The sequence below is a fragment of the Alosa sapidissima genome, chromosome 2 (assembly GCF_018492685.1).
Source record: "Alosa sapidissima isolate fAloSap1 chromosome 2, fAloSap1.pri, whole genome shotgun sequence".
Taxonomy (NCBI): domain Eukaryota; kingdom Metazoa; phylum Chordata; class Actinopteri; order Clupeiformes; family Clupeidae; genus Alosa; species Alosa sapidissima.
In genome coordinates, this window is record NC_055958.1 from 2,103,152 (window position 1) to 2,127,536 (window position 24,385).

At 45.6% G+C, this 24,385-nt stretch overlaps 1 protein-coding gene across 3 annotated transcripts in view; it reads left to right on the forward strand.

Annotated features, from left to right (window-relative positions):
• The first annotated feature begins 22,488 nt into the window (after positions 1–22,488).
• The window catches only part of LOC121694272, an 84,728-nt gene continuing 82,831 nt past the window's right edge, over positions 22,489–24,385 (forward strand). For 2 of the 3 annotated variants that reach the window (XM_042074369.1, XM_042074375.1), the window contains exon 1: positions 22,489–22,793. In XM_042074369.1, coding sequence (XP_041930303.1) covers positions 22,742–22,793 — 52 coding nt within the window. In that variant the 5' untranslated portion in view covers positions 22,489–22,741. The remainder of the gene's footprint in view (positions 22,794–24,385) is intronic. The other variant, XM_042074393.1, reaches the window with a different exon arrangement.

The following is a 24,385-nucleotide window of genomic DNA, read 5'->3' on the forward strand; positions in this document are numbered from 1 at the left end:
CTGACCAGGTTTAGGTGGTGTATTGAAAGCCGGGAAATTGTAGCACAATTCCCAGAAAATACGTGTTCTGTCTTATCCGGTGCTTCAATGAGGTTTAATTGAACTATTAATTATTAGTTGACCATCTGACTCCATTTATATCTTAAATACTAGTCACATATCTACCATGATTGAATCAACCACCAATCCGTAATATATAGGCTATTCCAACGGATTACCTCTTCACCAAATACTGTTCATCATAAATTCCTTACTGTAACCACAAGAGAGATTGCTACAGATTGTTAATCAATATAACAATTTATTTTAGTATCAGGAATAATCATACTGTAACGATCTCACCCTCAGACAAGATTCACCTTTGGCCAGGACGGCCATTTATTGGAACAGGAAGACTCAGACACAATCAGACATACGGATAACTACATAGGGCAACACAGGGGTAGTCTCAGCCGCACATGTAACACACAACAAGGGTTTACCACACACATCAACACGAGGATAAACACATGAGGTACAACTAAAGAGACTAACACGCTAACAAATACACAACATGCTAAACGTAACTACAACCATTATAACCGACATTACACATTCTAGCATTCACTCGCACTGCATTCTGGGAGACACTCATTCAACATTAAACATGTACATCCACCGACGCTACATAACCCCCTCCCGAGCCATTGTCGTCCCCGGCAATGACAGCTCAGCTCACCGCTCGCGGCTGCGTCGGTGTCAGTCCCAGTGCTTAGTCCAAGTGACCGGAAAGCCTCCGGCTGCACGATAACCCCTCCCGACTGGAAGGGCTCTCGGCTGCCTCTGTCACGTCAGTTCTCCCCCGAACAAGCACCAGAACCGGCCAGAAGTTCTCCCCCGAACAAGCACCAGAACCGGCCAGACGTGGGTCGTGGTGTCGCTTGGGCCCTCGGTTTCCCGCCGTGCAGCTGCGCTACCTCAAACAGCAGCAAACAGTCCCACTGCAAGCCGAACCCCCGGATACGCTGGAACCCCTGGACGTTCAAGTAGCCCCTTCTGGCTACTGTGACAGCTCGTGGCCGTTGCCACCTGTCCACAGTGTGCCGATCTCCAGGCGGTCAGCAGTCCACGTCGAGGTCCCTCCTCGCGCTGCCCTCTTGTAGAACTTTTGTCGGCTGTCTCTCGAGCACAACGATGCTCCACTGTGGCGGGAAATGGAGACCCCGACCCTCCCAGCAGGCTCGGGACACAGGAACTCACACAAAACATGAAAAACATTGCGCAGACTTGTGTCGAACGTGCGCACTTCAAACTTCAAACAGTCCACAAAACGATAGCTCCCAAGGCTCTACAGGTCGACGTTACCCTCTTGGTCACTAGCTGGAGCACCGCAAGCTCCCGAACTAGCAGCTATGACTCCATCACACTCTCGACCGGCAGCTGACGCTCTGGAAGTTCTTCAGTAGCTGGCGATGTAAACCCGGCCGCTGTGGTCGTGTTCCAAGGTCGTCAGAGAGTTCGCGCTCTCTATGGATGAGATCCTCGGATGACGGCAGCGTCGACATTGGCTTCGAGCTGGGAACTTCTTGCCAGCCGCGGACACTTCCGCGACATCAGCCGGGGCCGCTTCCTCCAGCGCTGGCAGCTCTCGTCGGCTGTGCAGGGCTGGTCCCGCTGGTCGCCTGCACAGGTCCCGCGCCGGGCCGGAAGGTCCTCCATCCTCCGCAGTGGCGAGCTCAGCGAGCTGGCTAGTCCTTAAAAGGACCATTGGAACATCTGCTGAGCTTCGCCGCCATCTTGCTGGTCTGGTCTTCGGCCTTCTTCTCCATCTTGATCTGGCGTAGATCTTCGCGCCCCGGGAGGGGCCCATCCCACTTCTGACACCAATGTAGCGATCGCACCCTCAGACAAGATTCACCTTTGGCCAGGACGGCCATTTATTGGAACAGGAAGACTCAGACACAATCAGACATACGGATAACTACATAGGGCAACACAGGGGTAGTCTCAGCCGCACATGTAACACACAACATTGTTACATGGGTTTACCACACACATCAGGGTTTACCACACACATCAACATGAGGATAAACACATGAGGTACAACTAAAGAGACTAACACGCTAACAAATACACAACATGCTAAACGTAACTACAACCATTATAACCGACATTACACATTCTAGCATTCACTCGCACTGCATTCTGGGAGACACTCATTCAACGTTAAACATGTACATCCACCGACGCTACAATACACTACAGTTAACCAATAAACACATAATAGATGGTAAACCTCAAAGCAATATAACAATCAATTTAAAATAAACCTAAGGTCAAAATATAGCATACCTGGCAAAGATTTCAACTACGATTGAAGGCTCTGAGAAACAGAAGGTTTCCTATTAAATCCAACTACACATAAGGTGGGAGTCCTGAGAAGCAGGCAAACTCCTAGAATGGGGTTTTCATCACCCTTAACTATCCAGCCAGAACAGGGGCATCTTCAATTACACTACAAAGCAGGAATTAACATATATTCGAACAGTATTCAAACCTGGAGACCCCAGTCTCAGCAGGGTATCCTTATCAGACCACCAAAAGGTGGTGGGATTTTTCCAGCAGAAGATGGACCATTTTCTCCCAGATTACAGAAAACAGATATACACTTATTTTACATTTGTACAATTGAGACCCTCTTACTTCTCGCACTGAGACATTAAAAATGATACCAAACACAAATACATCATCATTTGTCATTTGCCCGTTGCATTTCAGTTTCTAGTGGTTGAGTTCAAGTATCTTTCAGACCGAGTGGAGACAGGCAATGGACAAGCTTAGCAGGGGGTATGGTCAGGGCTAAGAGTTTCCTGACAAATGGTGGCTAACACAATAGTCATAATCAAATGAAAACAGGAATCTTGGCTTCAAAGGACGTTCTGTAACCATTTTCTTTAGGAATGCAAAAGTGATGCAAAAGGCTAGTCTTACAGTTTGATAGCGATTTTTAGACAACGCGCTAGGCCCCTCCCTAGGTTGTTAATTGCCACACCCCTGGTCGCAATGTTTAAAAAATAAATGTGCAAAATACCGAATTAAGCTTTGCGCGGGTGAATAACGAGCTTGCGCTGGAGCCCAAAATACAGCCCTCTGTGTCTTTCCTGTACAAAGAGGAGACAATGTTTCCATAAGTAAGTGAAATACAAGTGTCTAAAAAGTTCACACAAGTGGTACTAGCTGAATAAGTAAACTTGATGGATGGTCTTAGGCAGTTCATATACAAGACAAACAATTCAAATTCAGGTAATGAGCCATGGAAAATCACAAAACAATCATCAATGTATCTTTTGAACAACATGATCTTCTCTAAAAAAAGGATTGTTATTGAACACATACTGTTCTTCCAAGAAACCAAGATATAAATTGCCATAGCCAGGGGCCATAGTGGCACCCATGGCTGTGCCACTGATCTGAAGGTAATATTGATGTTCAAGCAAGAAGTAATATTTAGTAAGCACTAGTTTTAGCTACTAGCCATTTTTACAATGAATTCAGTTGTTAGTCCATCATCATCAGTCCGAAGATCAAGGAAATATTTAAGAGCGGTCAAACCGTCAATGTGAGGGATGTTAGTGTATAAAGAGGTTACATCCATAGTAGCAAGCAGAACATTCTGACTTAAATGACCAATCTGTGATAAACACTTTAGGAAGTCAGACGTGTCCCTGAGGTAGCTAGGGAGCATGGTGACCAAAGGCCTTAGAATGAAGTCTACAAAGTTAGAGAGTGGTTCAGTAAGGCTATTGTTGCCTGCAAAAATTGGACAACCTGGTGGATTGGAGAGACTTTTGTGGACTTTTGGCAAAATGTAAAAAAGCTGGTCTAGTTGGGGTACGATTGAACAGGTATTTAAACTCTCGTTCAGAAATTATGGAGGAAGAGTGAGCTTGCTGGAGAAAAAGCTCTATCTCCTTTTGAAATTTACTAGTAGGGTCAGAGGGTAAAGTTCTGTAATAGGTCTGATCTTGTGATTGTCTTAGAGCCTCTTGGTCATAGAGGGTTTTATGCATAATCACTAGACCACCACCCTTGTCTGCTGGCTTCACAGCAATATGTTTACAAAGCTTGTCCAGGGCTTGCATGTCTTTCAGATAGTGTCATGTTATTCGTACTGTTTGTAGGAGGAGGATTGCTAAACAGCTGCTCAACATCACGTTCTACAAGTCGACAGAAAGTATCTAATGAGGAGTTAAAGACAGGGGCAAAAAGTGCTTGTAGGTTTAAATTTACCTCGCTCTTGTTTGTTGGATGCCTGAAAAGAGGTAGTTGTGTCCTTGTAGTAACTTTTCAGTCTCAGATTGTGAAAAAATTTAAACAGTTCTATTTTAGTAGTAAAGAAATCAGCAGGTTTACAAGGGACAAAACTTAAACCCTTATTGAGGAGTCTTACTTCATCAGGATGTAGGGGGGTGCCTGTAAGATTGAAGATCAAGCTTTCATTGTCCGGCTCTGCTTTCTCGCCGTTGGTTTGGGCCTGTTTCTCTTGCCACCTCGTCGACCCTGGCGGGTCTTCTTAGGCGGTGACGTGTGACACTTTGGAGGCTGTCGGTGTCGCTGGATTGACCTAAAAAATCACTCTCGACACTGGAAGCTGAAGTCAGTGTGGCACCATCTTCAAAGTGGACCCTGCGAGGTGGCCTGGTGGTTTTGGACTGATTCATCCATGTGTAGACTCGATTGTGTCCCGGCGAAATTTTCTGATCTTTATTTGTTGTAGGTCTTGTTTGAATTTTGTCAAAGACAGCTTGAGCAGATCATTTTGTTGTTCGAACATAGTCTCATCATAAGAGTCAATAATAGAGGCTTTAGTCTCATCAATGAGGAGCACGAGGAGAGCAAAATAAGAACTCAGGTCTCGGTGCCAACCAACTACTATAGTCATTATTAAATAAACTCAGTGGCGGACCGTCAGGGCCTTCAAGGCCTTCTCTGAAGGCCTAACTATTTTCAAACGAATGAAAAATAATAGTGTCTTTAATAACATTGTACTTTAGCATTTATTATTTGCTTCTGCTTCTCCTTCCCGATCGTTCTTGACTACTACCATATCCTACCGCTTTCCGCTATGTTATCTGATTGACAGATTGTGTGAACAAATAGTGAGGGCGTGCGATACATTTTTATCCAATCGCATGTCTTCCCTTGTTAATGCCCGCATCAGGCCTTCACAAGGAATCACTGCGTTTTCGGTACCTAAGCAACCATTAGAAATAATATATTTGGATACGGTTTGATTGATGGCTACATCTGACAGATTAGCCAATCAAATTAACCTATTACAACGCGGTAGGCAGGTCTGACTGCTGGTGGGCCTGCAATGTTCTAAAAGAATACCCGGAACAGTTCGTCGATCAGAACGAATATTGCCGCTAGAACTATTTGTTTTGACGTGAGGTAAAGTTCGAGCATCTTCTGTCAGACAGCCACAGGATATATACGTGTCATTGACATGTGTCAACTCGCTCTCGCTTTCTTTAGGTGAATTTTACACTTTGACAGGTCAATGGCACTATCTGCAGGAGACGTGTGTGATCTAGTTTCTAACTTACTGTCATTTTCAAGGAGAGATTTCACTGAGAAGATGGAAATTGTGAGGAGAGGTCGACCAATGCCTCAGTTAGCACTTAGCCAGCAAGGTAAAAACTGCGTGAGACATTTCCAGGTAAGTAATTACGAACGGTACCCGTGGCTTACTGGATCAAAGTACAATAATCGATTGTACTGCTTTGACTGCCTGCTTTTCTCCTTTGGTGTTTGGAATTATTCAGGCTTTTCCAATTTAAGTTGTCTTACAAAGGCAGCACTTAGACACCAGAATACAACTAGCCATATTCAGGCTACAGTGTCGACAGCGACATTCGGCGATAGCAGGGTCGATTTACAGCTTGATGAGCAGCGCCGACGTGCTACTGAGCTGCATAATATTCAGGTGAAAAAGAATCGGAAGATCCTTAAGGACCTAATCGACTGTGTTGTCTTTCTGGGAAAACAGGAGCTGTCTTTCAGGGGCCATGACGAGACCACCTCGTCTACTAACCGTGGCAATTACGTTGAGCTTCTTTCTTTTTTAGCGGAACGCGATCCTGTTTTGCACCACCATTTTGCTACCAACAAAGTTTTCACTGGGACGTCAGGTAAGATACAGAATGATTTGATTCAAGATGTTGCTGACGTGATGCTGGATGACATTTGGTCCGAAATTAGCAGGGCTCCATATGTAGCGGTGATGGTGGATGAAACCACCGATGCGAGCAATGCTGCGCAGCTATCTCTGGTCCTCCGTTATGTGACAGATTCAGGTGTGAAAGAACGCTTCATTAAGTATGTCGATGTGACTCGGGGCAAGAGGGCAGGTGACATCGCTGCTCTAGTTCTTAACTTCTTAGAGGAGCACGACTGTTTGCATAAGGTTGTAGCACAGTGCTATGATGGTGCTGCTGTAATGGCATCTAGCATTAACGGCGTTCAGGCTAAAGTGAGAGAGCAAGCTCCAATGGCCTTGTTCATCCATTGCTATGTTCACACGCTTAACCTTGTGTTGACACAGGGTGTGTCGAAGATACGAGAGTGCAATGTCTTCTTCTCTTTCAGGCTTGCCGTCTTTTTTTTCTCGATCGCCGAAACGAACAGAATTGCGCGACGAGATTTGTGAACGGCGACTTCCTCGAGTGGCACCGACGAGATGGCAGTACAACTCCAGATTAGTCGGGACAGTCATGAAGAAGAGAGAAGCTCTTGAAAACCACGATGACTATGATCAAGATGCTGTGCGGAGTGCAGATGGCTACATTAGTCTTTTGTGCAGCTTTGATTTTTGTTTCATGCTTTCCACTTTCTCTGGTGTGTTCACTCATGCCGACGTTCTGTTTGACATACTGCAGACCAAAACACTGGACATGCAATTCTGTCTTGACCGGGTGAATGAGTTTTGTGGCATCGTTGAACATGAGAAGGAGAGCTTTGATAACATTTATGCATCCACTATGCGTGAGGTAGGGGCACCAAGAATGAGAATGTTCGCCACCGACACAAGCAACTCCACGGCCAGATTCTTGACAGCATCGTGATGCAGACAAGTTCTCGTTTCAAGGATCATCAGAGGCTTTCATTCCTCTCTCTTCTTGATGCCTCAAAGTTTGCAACCTACCGAGCAACATTCCCAGAGGCAGCTTTTGACAGCTTGAGGGCGAGCCATGGACCATTGTTTGATATGACCCGATTAAAAGCTGAGCTCAGTGTGATGTATGGTATGGCAGACTTTGAAGGTAAGAGCCCATCAGATGTTTGTCTGTACCTCCAGCAGAAAGCATTACAAAGGAGCATGCACCAACTGTATGCCCTTGTTTGCTTGGCTGTTACCATCCCTGTATCCACTGCTTCAGTGGAAAGGTCCTTTTCAGCTCTAAAAAGAATAAAGACTTATTCTAGGAACTCAACTGGACAGGCACGGCTATTCTCTCTTGCACTAATGGCCATTGAGACTGAATTTCATCTTTAAATAATTAAATGCCATATTGCCATGTTCAGAAAGAATGCTGGTACACATACTGTATTTCACAGTATATATCTTCTTGATTTTGGCATATCTAGAGCCTGCATTACGGGGCATGGATATAGCTGAGCCACCAGAAGATAGTATTTTCAGGTAAGTAGATTGCAGGTAAGTATAGTTTCCTCTTGTTTTAATTCCATTTTCACAGCAGAGAGCACCAATGAAATACCACCAACCCTGGCCTATTTCCTGAAACATGGTTCAATAAGATAAGTAACTTTCACTACTTGGTTATCAATATCAGTTTTAATATTCTATTGTATTGTGATATGTGATTTAATACCTGTTTTTCTGTATTTTCCAGTTTATTCCTGTCCGTTCTATTCTGGCTGTTAGATTCATCTCCTCTCATCTACGTCAACTCCTGGCATTTCTGGATATCAGTACAGTTTTGCCAATAGAAATGTAAGTACTCTCACACAACTGTAGTTAAGAACACAGTAGATGTAGTAAAGACAGATGTTTCACCAGTAAATATGTTGGTGTAAAAGTAAAAGTGTTGGTGCAAACCAAACATTGCAAAGTTGATAGCATCAACTCATTTCATGACATAATTCTTTTATGATAGCTATTGCAAAGAACACTTTCAACTAAAGTTTACACAATATATTGTTCTGTTTCTCTTTCAGGGTATCTTCACAACACAGGTGACTGCTGAGTGGAAGATGGGGAAGAAGTCAACACCAGCTACCAATGGCCGTGAAGATCAACTTGTGCACTTAGTTCAATAAAAAAATTTTCCTTAATTTTAATATCCAATGTATTCTCTGCTGTGTCATTTTATCCAACATAGTTGCTGACTGTTAATGTAGCCTACTTAAAGTACATGAACATAATTAACTTTATTATTATTATTATTAATAATAAAGTACATAAACATTATTAACTTCATTTAACTGTACATTGTTATTGCATTTTAGTTAAACTTTTAGCCTATGGTATCATAAAACCATAATCATAAAAGCCTAAGGTTAAATAAGATTATCCTCTTAAAATCATCTCTATTGCTCTCCCCATCATCTAAAAATGAAAATATTTTAAACTGCCAATGTGTCAAACAAAAGGGCCCATTGCATTGCGATACTGCTAATGGTGTTTACTTTCAATATGACATGGGCTACATTGAATGCACTGCTGCTGTCCCCTGTCCAAGATGAATGTTTGGAGGTAAGTAGCCTAGCCCTCTTTTCTGTTGTTCGCCTATTAAATGTGTTTGCAATTACAATACGTGATGCAGATTCCTGCTCGGAGACCTATCATGTTGGAACATTAGGCTACTCGTTAGTGTAACGACGGCGATTTTAGGGCGATACACAGACTAACGTAAGAGACAAAACATTTTTTTTTCACCGCAAAATTCTGGAAAAATGCACATTTACACGCTGAAATGTTTAAAAAAATCTACGGGGGGAAACTAGATGTACCGCAGAGCGGTACAAAATATGACCGCCGCCCAGTCCAGCACGCTTGTCAAATTGTGTTCATTTCCTACTTTGTTCCTTTTTTGTGTGTTTGTAATTGGGTGTTTGCAGAGTGTGTGGTTGTTTTTGTGTATGTGTTTTTGTGTGTGTGTGTGTGTGTGTGTGTGTGCATGTATGTGTGTGTGCATTACATTACATTTGGCTGACGCTTTTTTATGTGTACGTTACGTTGTGTACGTTACGTTACTGTACGTTGCATGTGTAGTGTGTGTGTGTTTACGTGTCTTGGTGTGTGTGTGTCAAATCAGGGAACCACCTACTCTTTGCAATAAGTGCCATGGGATCTTTAACAACCATGGTGAGTCAGGACCTCAATTTAACATTCATGCAAAGGAAAACATCTCCTGCAGTACAGTGTCCCTGTCACTGCAATAGGACATTGGGATTGATATTTGTTTGGTGGCTTTTGGCCACACAGGGAAGAGTGCCACCTACTGGCCAGCCACCAACACCACTTACAGCAGGAACCTACTCTTCCAAGGAGGTTTCTTATCCAAATACTAGCTATGCCTTCTTAGCTTCAGTAATTCAGCAAAGTCAGGACATCTGCTGATCTGGCTGCTGGCTAAAAACAAAAGGTGAAAGGTATATATGATTCTAACTGTCTCACTGAATTGCATTATGCACACTCAATTCTCACTGGTATCTGCTAGACAACAAGTACCAAAACATGATTAGTTCATAGATTTCACATGTAAAATACATTTTATACAACCCCATCCCCATCTTGCCGGCTCATAATTCTGAGAAATTCTTGAATTGTGTGCATGTGTACGTGTTTATGTGTGTGTGTGTGTGTGTGTGTGCATGCATGTGCTTGTAGGTGTGCCTGTGTGTGTGCATGTGCATGCATGCGTACATATGTCTACTGTGTGTGTATATGTGTCATACGCAGGGTGCGATTTGTAGGGGGGGGATGGGGGGGACTTCCCCCCCTCTGGTCTTGATATCCTCCCCTCTGCTTAATTATTTTCATCGCTGGGGGGGACAACATTTATCCCCCTCTGCCCCTCATATTGATTAATGCTACTTCATATAAGTAAAACGCTGCAACGTGAGAACAGTCTAGTAGGCTAGCCTACATTTATAATCTGACATCAGAAACGCACCGTCACCGTCAGCACTCATGCTGCTGACACAGTGGCTGCGTGATAGGATAGGAGGACAGCTCCACATAGAGTAGAACGTAGGCCTATTGTCCGAAGGAACTTACATTAAATGAGGAGATATTTGCTGAATGTCACAAAACGTGTTACAGAAATTGCTTGGCATCGCTTATTCAATGGCTCTCTACCGAAACACCTGTAGTTTGCGGAGGACGAACGAGAAAGCACTCGTTTGATAAATCAGCCAATAGGCTAGGCCTAGTAGACAAATAACTTTCAGAAATAATCTGTACTGCAAAAACGCACTTGGCTACTGAACGCAAATCAGCAGGAGAGAGAATGCACGTAGCCTACGCAGCGTGTAGCGCAATGTGTGCTATTTGGTTACCAACTAACACTGTTAGCCAATTCCCTAACTCAAGACTTCAGTGCCATCATATAAAACGTTTTTTTACATAACAAATACAGAAAGGATGGAGGCAGCAAAAGTAGAGGAGTCATTTCAGATGGTTGTATGCTTGTCAAAACGTAGTCCTACCCTGCATTAGAGGAGCTGATCATCATACCAAGCACACTTGCTGTTTAAAGTCATACACCACGGTAAACTAAAACTAAGATAAAGGTAAATGTTACAAAGGTGGCAAAATTAATTTTAATCCTTTGTTCATTTAAAAAAAAAAGTTGTGTGTGTGTGTGTGTGTGTGTGTGTGTGTGTGGGGGGGGGGGGGGGGGGGGGGGGGGGGTTTACACAAATCGCACCCTGGAAGTGAGCAGGGCTTTGTATAATACCTACGCTGTCCATAAACAGTTCTGGCTATGTAAATACAAAACAAAAAATTGCACTAGATTTCACTAGTCTTGCATCTTTAAACTCCCTATACTATCATGTAAAAGCCCCCATTTCTTGTTAGAGCATCCTAGCCGTCACAACACTTTTTGTATTTTTTACCTGTGATACATTTGGCTATGAATTCAGCTCACTGTTTTCTGCTGAGCCAAGTGTTTCCTTATAAGTGCTTATAAAATAAATAAAAACATTTCAAGCAAGCATTGTTTATACATGATGACAATTTTTTAGAGGATTATACACGCCCTGTTATGTCCAGATAATAATTTCCAGTTGTTGTCTTTGGCAGGTAGTGACTGGCAGTGGGGAGTCAAACACCTTACTCATCGTTCACAATGTTTATTCTGGCCAGAAACTGGTAAGTAGTGAGGTCTTGTCTGAGTAACTTGTTTATGGGGCGCCAAATGTAACATGCCTTATTTCGTGGACAGAATGACTTTTGTGTGACGAAATACATATATTCATTATGAAACCATGTTACATAGTAACGCCTTTTGTCCACGGAATGCACAAATTGGTTTGCATTGTGTCCACGAAACACTGAAGAGAGCACATCATTTCGTGGACGAAATTGACTGGTGGCCTTTTCCTTTCGTGGACATAATGCTGAACGTACTATTCACTGTCGTAGATGAAATAAACTAAGTAACTAACAAAAGTAATTCTGTCTACGTAAATACGGAATGCACATACAGCATCATTCTGTGTATCCCATTTCAATTTCGTCCATAAAAGTATTGTGTTGTGTTACAGAATGTATTCAGTCCACGCAATAGTAACTTAATAACTTACGAAATGCATTCAGTGACTTCTGAATGGACGAAATGCATAATGAAATCACGTACAAATACATTTCGTGAGTCAGCAGTTTACGAAATGAATTATGTGTCACAGTAATTTCATTACGTGGACGAAATGCATAACAGAATCACAAAATCAGTTTTGTGACCTGCTGCAATACATTTCGTGAGTCAGCAGTTTACAAAATTAATTATGTGTCACGATAATTTCATTACGCGGACGAAATGCATAACAGAATCACAAAATCAGTTTTGTGACCTGCTGCAATACATTTCGTGAGTCAGCAGTTTACAAAATTAATTATGTGTCACGATAATTTCATTACGCGGACGAAATGCATAACAGAATCACAAAATCAGTTTTGTGACCTGCTGCAATACATTTCGTGAGTCAGCAGTTTACGGAATTAATTATGTGTCACGATAATTTCATTACGTGGACGAAATGCATAACAGAATCACAAAATCAGCTGAACTAAGCTGACAGTTAAGGCATATTATCTGGATTTATATTTCATAAAAGCTTCTTTCTTACTGTCTTCTGTCAAGAGGGCTCTATGAACAACATTACTTCACTCTGAGAATAATTAAAATCCAGAGTAACAACCTTTTGCAAGCAAAACGTGTCATTTTGGCCAGGGTGCAGGCATGGGTGTTAACTGTTTTGAAAACATGATGTCAGAGTTGACACAGGTATCAAAGCGACCGAGAAAAAATAATCTATGGAAAGAAATCTGTGGCCATAGATGCAGAAGGATTTGTTTAGAATGCCTTGATGAGCCTATTCATTATCTTTATATCTTTAATTATCTTATTGTTCAAAATGTCAAAAATAATTCCCCATCTGGATTTATGTCTTTTCTTAGGTAGGATTAGGAATGAAATCTGCCAGCTGGTGTTGTTTGTTTTGAAGAAACATCATCATCACCATATTTCCCTTTCTTTACAGTGACTCATCTTTTCCATCCACTTCTCTTTCTCTCACTCAATCTTTTCTCTCAGGGTGAACAGGTCATGTGTGGGCGTGTGCGGCCAGGCTGAGACATCACACACACCTGAGTGTCAGTCATTCCTCTGCTTGCAGTTGAATAAATCTATATGTGATAATAAGACCGAAGAATTCCGTTATTATAATGCAGGGCATACTGCATGGCTTTGATATAGAGATATAGAGATATCAGATCATTGTTTGCTTTCATCTGAAGGTTCATTATGGCAAGGGTTAATTACTTTTCAGCTACTGTGTTTGTGTGTGTGTGTGTGTATGTGTATCTGTATGTGTGTGTGTGTGTGTCTGTGTGTGTGTATCTGTGTGTGTGTGTGTGTGTGTGTGCGCGTGCGTGTGACTGTGTTTATGTGTGTGTGTGCATGCGTGTGTGTGTGTTTGTGGGACCAAGGAGAAAGCAGCAGAGAATACAAAGCACTCACAGTGGCTGAGCTGTCAGCTGTGGACTCATCCAAGTGTTGTTGACTCAGACAAACATTTGAGTACTGTACAAAAGCATTGTGTAAGTGTATATTAGTTAAGACCACTTCTCCATTCAAGGCTCCTGACCTTAAATGCCTTTTGAGCCACTGACTAAATCAGACCAACTTCCTACTGCTCCAGTCAACAGTAAACACAGTCATTGAAGGGATCTAATGTGCCCTGCTCATGGCTGTGCCATTATTTACTTTGAGCCCTCCTGGGTTTGTGACTGGGCGTGGACTGATAGTATTTATTTGGTTTCTGTTACGTACGCTTTTTGCGTACTGTGTGTGTGTGTGTGTGTGTGTGTGTGTGTGTGTGTGCTTGTGTGTGTGTTGGTGTGTCTCTGTGTGTCTCTCTTTCTCTCTCTGTGTTTATGTGTGTGTGTGTCTATGTGTCTGTATGTGTGTGTCTATGTGTCTGTTTGTGTGTGTGTGTGCGTGTGCATTTGTGTGTGTGTGTGTGTGCGTTGGTTGTGATAATGTATGATGCTGAGGGAGCTCTGGATTACAGAAGGTTCTCCTCTTGGCCTTGGTTGGAGACATGCCTTTCTTTTCCCCTTGTTGGATTTCCTTTTACCTTTTTTGGTCACATGCAGACTTTTTTGCCACACACTTACTGGCTTTTTGTAATCCTTCATTTACGCAACAGACTTACGCAACAGACTGATTCCTTGTGTATCTTATGGTTTGTTCACAGTACCCCCCCCCCCCTCTCTCTCATTGTGATCCTAATTGTTACAGTCATTGTGTGTCTGTATACACAAAGCAAACTACATGTTAATATACACAATTGTTTTCAGTCATTACTGTCAATGATACAAGTAGTCTATTAAGTCTATTGTTTTTTCTGTTAATCTATGTGTGCATTGAAAACATCTGCACACCTGTAGGATGTATCTGTATTCCAATGAGGCGGGTGTGGGGTGTTCATTTGTAGATGGAAGCACAGGTAAGGGGACACCTGCTAGGCATTGCTGCCTGTTGCACCTCTGACGGTGCCATCTGGATTGCTGCAGGGTCATCAACCGGGAGCCAACCTTCATTGGTGTTTCACCAGTAAGCTCCGCCATGATCACTGCCCGAACTATGGAGAAACACAAGCTGACGTCAGATAGTAGTGATCTCAGATGGGAACTTGAGCTGCCAGTCGATTGTCCATTCATTTTTTGGTGCCCTACGCGCAGTGCGTGATGTGCGTGTGCGGAGCGCCGGCACTGCTGTAGCCCAGATGGATCAACTTCAGTGGTGGCTGAAGTGCATTCCTCCCAAACAGGCCTGTGCTGGAGAGGCTGTCGGCCATTTTCAGATCTAATTGTTAGATTGCACTGTGGAGGTGGTGATCTCACACATCTTGAGGGGGCCACATCAAGAGCTATAAGGTGAACTGGTAACACCAGACCTTGAGTTTGCCGGGGAGATGGCTTTTGTAAATCTTCTCCAGGCCTTCGGAAAGTTGGTTTATGACTGTGTTAGCCACGTTTTTGCCTGATAGATCGGAAGTGTACATCTTCCCCAGACTTCGAGCAGGTTGCTCTGCCAGTAATGGTATTGTAACAAACTGCACAGTTTGTCTTAGAATGGTTTTTATTGGTTACGCACCAAAACACACGCACGCATAATGCCGGGCCAGACCTGGCCCTTATGCTCCAGCACTAAACATCTATGTGAGGCTGTATCTACAACACACACTAGTTAGACCCGGTTATGAACACTGTAATCAACTATAAACATAAACACGACAGTCAGGACGCACAACATTGGTAACTTGCATTGTTAACATTAACATTCAACATAACACATCAACCGAACAGCATCATGGGAGCACAGTCATGAACAGCTAGGCTCAGATCATTACACAGCCCCCCCGAGACTTAGTCCATGTCCCCTTGACTCAAGTCTTACCCTATGTCAGTCCATGAGCCTGGCTGGGACGCGACGCTGGCGCTGTGGGCGCCCCGCTGTCGCGGCGGTGACTTCCGGTGTTAGAGCCACAGCTCCATTGTCACCAAGTTCCACAGAGTCAGTGTCAAAGTCTCCACGACCCTCAGCTGAGGCCAGGGGTCGATACGGGGCCAGTCGATCACGGTGGAGAGCCACAACTCTCCGACGCTTAATCAGTCTCACACGATAGACCACATCAGACAGCTTCTCTAAGACATTGCACGGCCCGACCCACTGGCTAGTGAGTTTCGGGGAAATGCCTTTCTTTCTCTCCGGGCAGTACACCCACACTTTATCGCCGGTCTGGAACTCCTGGCCGCGACAGCGCGTATCGTAAGCTCGCTTTTGACGTATTCCAGCTTCACTCATAGCCTGCCGGGCCAACTCGTGTACTCCCTTCAGTCTCTCGCGTAGCTGCTTGTAGTATTCCAGCCCTGGCTTACCTCCAATCTCCGCTTCCGGAAGCGAACCGAACACCAAGTCCACCGGCGTGCGTAGCTCTCTTTTGTCAGCGGTCGGCCAATATGGCCAGCTGCACTGCTAGCGTCCGGTTAAACCGTTCCACCAGCCCGTCGCTTTGTGGATGCAGAGGTGTTGTTCTCGTTTTCCGGATGCCCATGCGCTGGCAAACCTCAGCAAACACCTCTGCCTCGAAATTCCGCCCTTGGTCGCTGTGGAGCTCTTCCGGTGCCCCGAACCGGCAGAACATCTCAGTGACCAGTCTGTCCGCTGTCGTGTGGGCGCTCTGATCTGGCACCACATACGCCTCCGGCCACTTAGTGAAATAGTCCATGGCCACGAGCACGTAGCGATTTCCCCGCTCTGTGACTGGCAGTGGGCCCATGACATCGACGGCTACCCGCTCCATGGGAGCCCCGACTGCGTATTGCTGCAGCGGAGCGTGCGAGCATCGCGTGGGGCCCTTCTTCGCTGTACAGGCGTCACAGCAGCCAATAGAAGTGGCCTCTCAGCCGACGAAGAGTCTTTGCAATGCCGAAATGAGCCGCCCCCACTGCCCCATGCACATGTTCCAGTACACAGGCTCGTAATCCAGCAGGAACCAGCAACTGGAAAATGTCAGATTGTCTATCGGGAGCTCGCCAGTGTCTATACAACAGTCCTTGACGTGCTACTATTCCCGGCCACTGTGAATAAATCGCTTTGGTCTCTGGATCGAGTGCTGATACGTCAGTCCATGGCGGTCGCTGACTGGCTTCGATCCATGACCACACTCGGCCGAGTGTGGCGTCTTCCGATTGCGCCTTCCGGATCTCCTCCCTCGACATCACGTCCACCGGCGACTGCGCGTCCATGGCCCCAGCTGCCTCTCTGCAGTGCTGCGTTGTGGCGTTGGGCTGCGGTGCGTTGTCTCCGGTCTCTCGATCACTGTAGCTGGTAGCGGAAGGCGGCGAGACGACCTCGGGGAGCTGCTGGCGAGCGTCGACTCTCTCGCTGGCGTGAAGCTGGCGAGCGGTGGCTCTCTTGATGGCGCGGCGCTGGCGAGCGTTGAGTCTCTCGCTGGCGTGTTGCTGACGAGCGTTGGCTCCCTCACTGGCGTGCTGTTGGCGAGCATTGACCCTCTCGTTGGCGCGACGCTGGCTAGCGTTGAAAACAGCGACTCTCTCTCTCTGCCAGCGGTGATGCAGCCTGTAGCCGACGAGCGGGCTCCGGTTGAGCCGCGGCCAGGCTCCTCTCCTCCCTCCGGTGGCAGTGTTGGCACTGGTCTGCTGCACACGGACGCCTGGACAGGGCGTCCGCGTTGCCGTGAAGGCGACCCGCCCGGTGTCGAATCTCCATGTCATAGTCCTGGAGCGCCTCCAACCAGCGAGCCAGCTGGCCCTCTGGTTCTTTGAAGTTCAGCAGCCAGGTGAGTGACGCGTGGTCCGTTCTCAGCAGGAACCGTTTGCCGTAGAGGTAGGTTCGGAAATGGCGCACTGCCACCACCACAGCCAACAGTTCTCTGCGTGTCACGCAGTAATTCTTCTCCGCTCGGTCCAGTGAGCAGCTGAAGTATGCGACCACTTGCTCGCCCTGCTCGCCTGCTTGTGAGAGGACGGCGCCGACGCCCACGTCGCTGGCGTCAGTGTCCAGGATAAACGGCAGTCGAGGGTCAGGGAAGGCGAGCACAGGGGCCTCGCATAGCGCCCTCCGCAGCCGCCGGAATGCCGCGTTGCACTCTCGTGTCCACTCGAAGAGCTGGCCCTTGTGCGTCAATCGATGCAGCGGGCTGGTGACTGTAGCAAAGTCCCGAATGAAGCGCCGGTAATATGACGCCAGGCCCAGGAAGCTCCGCAGCTCAGCACCGTCGCGTGGAACAGGCCAACGTCTCACCGTCTCCACCTTAGCTGGGTCGGTGGCCACTCCGGCGGCCCCCACGACATGGCCTAGGAATCCGGTTTGCCTCCGGAACAGGTGGCACTTTTTCGGGTGCAGTTTGAGCCCAGCACCCTGTATGGCGTCGAACACCTTTTCCAGATGTCCTATGGCACCGGTGAAGTCTGTTGCATGACACAGGATGTCGTCCAGGTAAACCACGCAGCATGTTCGTGGAATGCCCGCCAGGACACGCTCCATCAGCCGCTCAAAGTTCGCTGGCCCGTTGCATAGGCCGATTGGAAGTACCCGGAACTGCCACAGCCCTTGCCCGATGGTAAACGCTGTCTTCGGCCGAGCTTCCGGGGCTAGCTCAATCTGCCAGTAGCCACTGCGTAAGTCCAGCGAGCTAAACCAGCAGGAGCCGGCAATGCTGTCCAGCGCATCGTCAATGCGGGGGAGCGGGTAGGAGTCTTTCCGGGTTACCTGGTTGAGGCGCCTGTAGTCAACACAGAACCGCCACGAGCCGTCCTTCTTCCGGACGAGTACAGCTGGCGCAGCCCAGGGACTACTGCTTGGCTCTATCACTCCTGCCGCGGCCATTTCCTTGATCTTTTCTTCAGCTGCTTGTCGTTTGGCGAACGGTAAGCGATGAGGCTGAAGTCGGATGGGCCGGGCATTTCCGGTGTCGATATCGTGTTGGACCAGGCTCGTTCGGGTGCAGTCCTCATCTCTTGCAGCGAAGATGTCGGTGTACGCTGCTAGTAGTCTCCGCACCTGGCTACCCTGTGCTTCACTTAGCCCCTCACAGCTGGCATCCGTCTCCGCTGGCCTCTTCCACTCGCATGGGCGGCGCGTGGTCTGCCGCGTCACCTCCAGTTCCTCCCCGTCTTCCTCCATCGATGTCTGGCGTACGCAATGCCTCGACTCTGTTGTGCGGAAGATGTTTTCCACCCGTTCGGCTTCCGCGAGGGCCGCGGACAGCGAGCTGGGGGCGCTCAGGCGAAGGTGTTCTTTTAGCCGCTCTGGGTGGATGCCTCGCACGAACTCTTCCAGTGCCATCTCTTCATGTAGACCCTGGCTGTACGTTGGGTAGCCCCGCCGGGCATACAGCTGCAGGTCAGCCGCGAACTTGCCCAGTCTCTCGTCCTTGTGCCGCCGTCTGGAAGCGAGTTGTTCTCTGGCATCGCTGATGAAGATTCTCTGGCCGAATCGTCGTTGCAGAGCTGCTTCGATTGCGGTCCAGCTTACTTGCTCCACCGGTGGCAGGTCTTCTAATACTTGTAGCGCTTCCCCCTCCAGAGCCAACGCCACCTGTACACCCGTTCTCTCTGCCGACCAGCTGCCAGCCGGACCTGTACCAGGTATGTCGCCAGTGGCTTTTCGCCATTGTAGTGGGGCAACTTTACGCTGGGGCGCCCTTCTACTGCCGCCGTTGCACCGGGGACCGGTCGGTTTCCATCGCTCCCGTGTGGAGCGGGTTCAAGTGGCGGGATGCTGCCATCAGCCCGGTTCGTTCCCTCCTGTGGCCGGGGGCGGGTGTCTTCGTCACGGTCACGCTGCAGGCTGGCTCCGTCTGCTGGGCCCAGCAGGTGGCCATGGGCGAGCGCGCTGTCGAAGAGCCGTCTTGGCAGGAAACTCATCATCGCCAGGGCATCAGTTGCAGCTTTCTCCTCCCGTCCAGTAGGGGTCGTCATCCCACTTCTGACACCAATGTAACAAACTGCACAGTTTGTCTTAGAATGGTTTTTATTGGTTACGCACCAAAACACACGCACGCATAATGCCTTATGCTCCAGCACTAAACATCTATGTGAGGCTGTATCTACAACACACACTAGTTAGACCCGGTTATGAACACTGTAATCAACTATAAACATAAACACGACAGTCAGGACGCACAACATTGGTAACTTGCATGGTTAACATTAACATTCAACATAACACATCAACCGAACAGCATCATGGGAGCACAGTCATGAACAGCTAGGCTCAGATCATTACAGTATCCTATCTCTGGTCCAATGAAAAAGCTCTAAGGTCGTTCCTGGCAGCGGCACCCTTTACAGCTTATGCTTCCTTTCTGCGTCAGTCTTGTATTTTTAGCACTTCCCATTTGCATGCGTCTGTTCACACACACACAGCCATAGCCACACATTACGCTGTGATCCCAACAGTATTTCCTGCATCCTGCATTTCCTGCATCCAATGATATAAATATGTCTGATCACCATTGTGTATCTTTTAATATAGTACTACATACTCCAAAAATTCATCCCGAAATTGCAATCAAATCGCGACTCTTGGACATTAGAGCAGAACAGCAGTTCATAGCTCTTATAGACTCCACAAATTTAGATATTTTACATCATCCCATTGATCAAATGGTAGAGGCTCTCAATCGTGAATTAGGCGCTCTGCTTGACAGAGTGGCACCCTTAAAAACTAAAAAAAGGCCCTGTAGCAAACTGACACCTTGGATGAACGAAAATATCCATGATCTAAAAAGATCATGTAGGAAAGCTGAGAGAACATGGAGAAAAACTAAGTTACAGGTTCACCGTGCCATTCTAAAAGAAAAAATTGCAAATTATAATAGAGCTATTCGGAATGAGAGGAGGAACCACTTCTCTAAGGTAATTGCTGAAAACAGTGGAAACTCTAGGGTGTTGTTCTCTACCATTGATAGGCTATTGCATCAAACACCTTTTGATACACTCAGCCAGGCATCCTCTCTAAGATGCGAAGAATTTGCAGACTTCTTCAAAAACAAAGTCATTTCTATAAGGGAGGCTATTGGTAACACAAGTAATATGTTTGATAGTACACCCAAAAACAGCCCCCCAAAATTAAGGTCCTTTAGCACTATTACTCAATCTGAGCTTGGTAAAATTATAACTCAAACCGGCTCCTCAACATGTGTTTTAGATCCAATCCCTACTACATTCCTCAAAAAAGTATATGATAGCTTAGCTCCCTTTTTTCTCAAGGTAATAAATACCTCATTAGAAACAGGTATATTTCCAACTGCTTTTAAAACCGCTGTTGTGAAACCTTTACTTAAAAAGTCAAATCTTGACCATACCAATCTGAGCAACTACAGGCCTATATCAAATCTATCGTTTTTGAGCAAAGTACTTGAAAAAGTTGTTTGTAATCAGTTAAATACCTTCCTCAACGAAAACAGTATCCTTGAAAAATTCCAATCAGGTTTTAGATCAAATCACAGCACAGAAACGGCTCTAGTAAAAATAGTCAATGATCTCAGACTAGCTACCGACTCAAACAAAGTCTCAATCCTTATTCTTCTGGATTTGAGTGCGGCATTTGACACCATTGATCATAGCATCCTAATTCACCGCCTTGCGAAGTGGGTGGGTCTCTCTGATAATGCTCTAAACTGGTTTCAAACCTACATTACTGGCAGAGATTTTTATATCAGTCTAGGAGATCATGTATCTGAAAAACATGACTTGCCTTTTGGTGTGGCCCAGGGGAGCTGCCTTGGTCCCCTGCTATTTTCTCTATATATGCTTCCATTGGGAAACGTCATAAGTCAGCATAATGTAAACTTCCACAGCTACGCAGATGATACCCAATTGTATATCTCTGTGGAGCCAACTAACCCAGATGGCCTTTGCTCCCTCACTGCATGCCTAACCTCCATTAATCAGTGGATGAGCAAAAACTTTTTGAAACTAAATGATGACAAAACAGAGGTACTTCTGGTTGGACCAAAACTAAAGCGAGATATTATTCTTAGTAATCTGGGGAACTTGGCACACCAGGTCAAATCAAAAGTAACAAGCCTCGGTGTCATCCTAGATGCAGAGTTAAGTTTTAAGCCCCATATCAGTAAAGTTACTCAGACAGCCTATTTCCACTTGAGAAACATTGCCAAAGTGCGGCCCTTCTTAACTCAACAAGATGCAGAAAAACTAATTCACGCCTTTATCACTAGCAGGTTAGACTACTGCAATGCACTTTTCACTGGTCTTCCCAAAAAACATCTAAAGAAATTGGCACTCATACAGAACTCTGCGGCTAGACTTTTAACTAAGACTAAGAAGAGAGAACACATCACCCCTGTGTTGGCTGAACTGCACTGGCTCCCTATTTCCTATAGAATTGATTTTAAGGTTATGTTAATTACTTACAAAGCTCTGAATGGCATAGCACCTTCATATATCTCTGAGCTTTTAATATCTTATCAACCACAAAGGAAACTTAGATCATCCAATTCTAATCTTTTAATCGTACCCAAAGTGCTCCACAAACAAAGTGGAGAAGCTGCGTTTATCCATTATGCCCCCAAACTATGGAACACCCTGCCTCTGTACATCAAGCAGGCGAGTTCAGTAAATATTTTTTAAAAAGATCTGAAAACATACCTGTACAGGAAAGCTTTTAGTTAACTCCTCTTATCCTGTAGACTACATTTTCAGATTATTCTACATCTGCTACTATTGGAGGGCGCAGCCAGCCAGAAGCAGATGGGCTCCCCCTATTAAGTCAGGTTCTGCTCAAGGTTTCTTCCTGGAATATGGGAGTTTTTCCTTGCCACAGTTGCCATATGGCGTGCTTGTGGGGGGTAAGAGGGTTAAGGCTGCCAGTCTTATGACGTCATTTTCTATATTTTTGATATGTTGCTGAGTAGATCATAAACAGCAAAGAAAAGTGATTGATAATGACTGACTGACTATTATTGTGTTACATGCTTCAAATGTAAAGCACTTTGAGCTGCATTCTGTGTATGAAAGGTGCTATACAAATAAAGCCTATTATTATTATTATTATTATTATTATTATTATTATCCTTTAGAGAAACCAGTGATCTGGCCAAGGGGAAGCGGTGCCTGAGTGTGTGTGTGTGGGTGTTTGTGTGTGGGTGTGTGAAGGGGGTGTGTTCATGAGGTCCTGATAAGAAAACAAATCAGCACTCATTCCAGAGCTCTCCTGAAAGGTGTTCTTTAGTCGGCTGGAACACACTGCTAAGATTTAAGGATTTACTCCTCAGTCCTAGACAACTTTTTAGTGCCTAGAAACTGTTTAGTGCCTTTCGATAGCTACAATGACTTCCTGTTATTCAACAAGCTGAGGTGACAGACAACAGATTTTTTCTTGAAGAATTTGATCTGATTAAACAAACCTCGCGCTGTAGGTTAAACTTTATGCGGATTTGAATTTTTGATATGGCTTTGCCCAGCAAGACAACGACCTGCTTTTTACAAATACTTGTCTTTGGTGAGTTTCCCAGAATAAATAATTTAATGAGTTTGAGGTTTTGGAGGAGTATGAATGTAATGAGTTGAAAGTTTGTGTCTTTTAAAATGTGTGTCTGTAAGAATTAATCATTTCATTTCATCAAACGCTAAACTCAAATGTTTGATTTTGCATGTGTGACTGATAGAGCAGATCTTGTCTCAACTACACATGATGTATGTCTCTTAGCCATTGTCTCTAAAAGGATATGATTGGACATGTCTCATGGCACATGGCGAATGTGATGGTGAAGAGGTGTATGTGTGTTTGGAGTAGTAGAATGACTGGGTGGGGGTGGGCATGTGATAATTATTTGGAATAGAGCATTTCAGGACCAAGTGAATTTGCTCAGGTGGCCAAATACCTGGTTGCTATGGTAGAGGATTATGCCAGCAGAAGGCATAGAGAGTGTCTGGTGGGCGGCTAGGCTAGTCATCAGAGACTTGATGAGTTTTGGGCTTTATGTCTTTAATTGATAGATAGATAGATAGATAGATACAGTAGATAGATAGATAGGTACTTTATTCATCCTGAGGGAAATTTTAGAAGGAGGACAGTAAAGAGTGACAGAAGGTGTGTGGGAGAGAGAAATGGGGTGGGAGAGAGAAATGACACGAGTCGGACTCGAACCTGGGCCCCCATGGGCATCTGGACCCAGGTGGTATGAATGCTGTAGCCAGTTGTGCCACCGTGAGGTTTGTTTTACCCATCTTTCCTGACAAGTGGGAGCTGTGCTGCTGCTGTAATGGTGCATGAAGGGGGTCGCTGGGGTCGTTATACATGTAGAGCCTTTTTGTATCTCAATTGCTTGTTTTGAAAGAATATAGTTCCCTTTCTCTTTACTCTTTTATATGTAGCACTTCCTCTCATACACATGAAGTGAGTATGTGGTGAAACTGAGTACGAATGGAAATGGACACACACACACACACTCACACACACACACACTCACACACATACACACACACACGGACACTCACACACACACACACACACCCACACATACACACACACACCCACACACACACACCCACCCACACCCACACACACCCACACACACACAGATAGGGGACACGGGGCGGAGGGAGGAAGCTGTATCTTCTTTAAGTTCTAGGCAAGCCGAAGCGGAAGCAGAAGCGGAGGCCGTGTGTGTGTTTTTGTATGTGTGTGTGTGTGTGTGTGTATGTGTGTTTTTGTGTGTGTGTGTGTTTGTATGTGTGTGTGTGTGTTTGTATGTGTGTGTGTGTGTGTGTGTGTGTTTGTGTGTGTGTGTTTTTGTATGTGTGTGTGTGTGTGTTTGTGTGTGTGTGTTTTTGTATGTGTGTGTGTGTTTGTGTGTGTGTGTTTTTGTATGTGTGTGTGTTTTTGTATGTGTGTGTATGTGTGTGTGTTTGTATGTGTGTGTGTGTGTGTGTTTTTGTACTGTATGTGTGTGTGTGTTTGTGTGTGTGTGTCTGTTTGTGTGTGTGTGTGTCTGTGGCCCTGTAGAGACTTTTTGCAGTTCCTACAACCTGCAGTACCCAGAAGCCCTTTATTCAGACAGCATGGGACTGGGGATTATTGAGGTCCTTTGA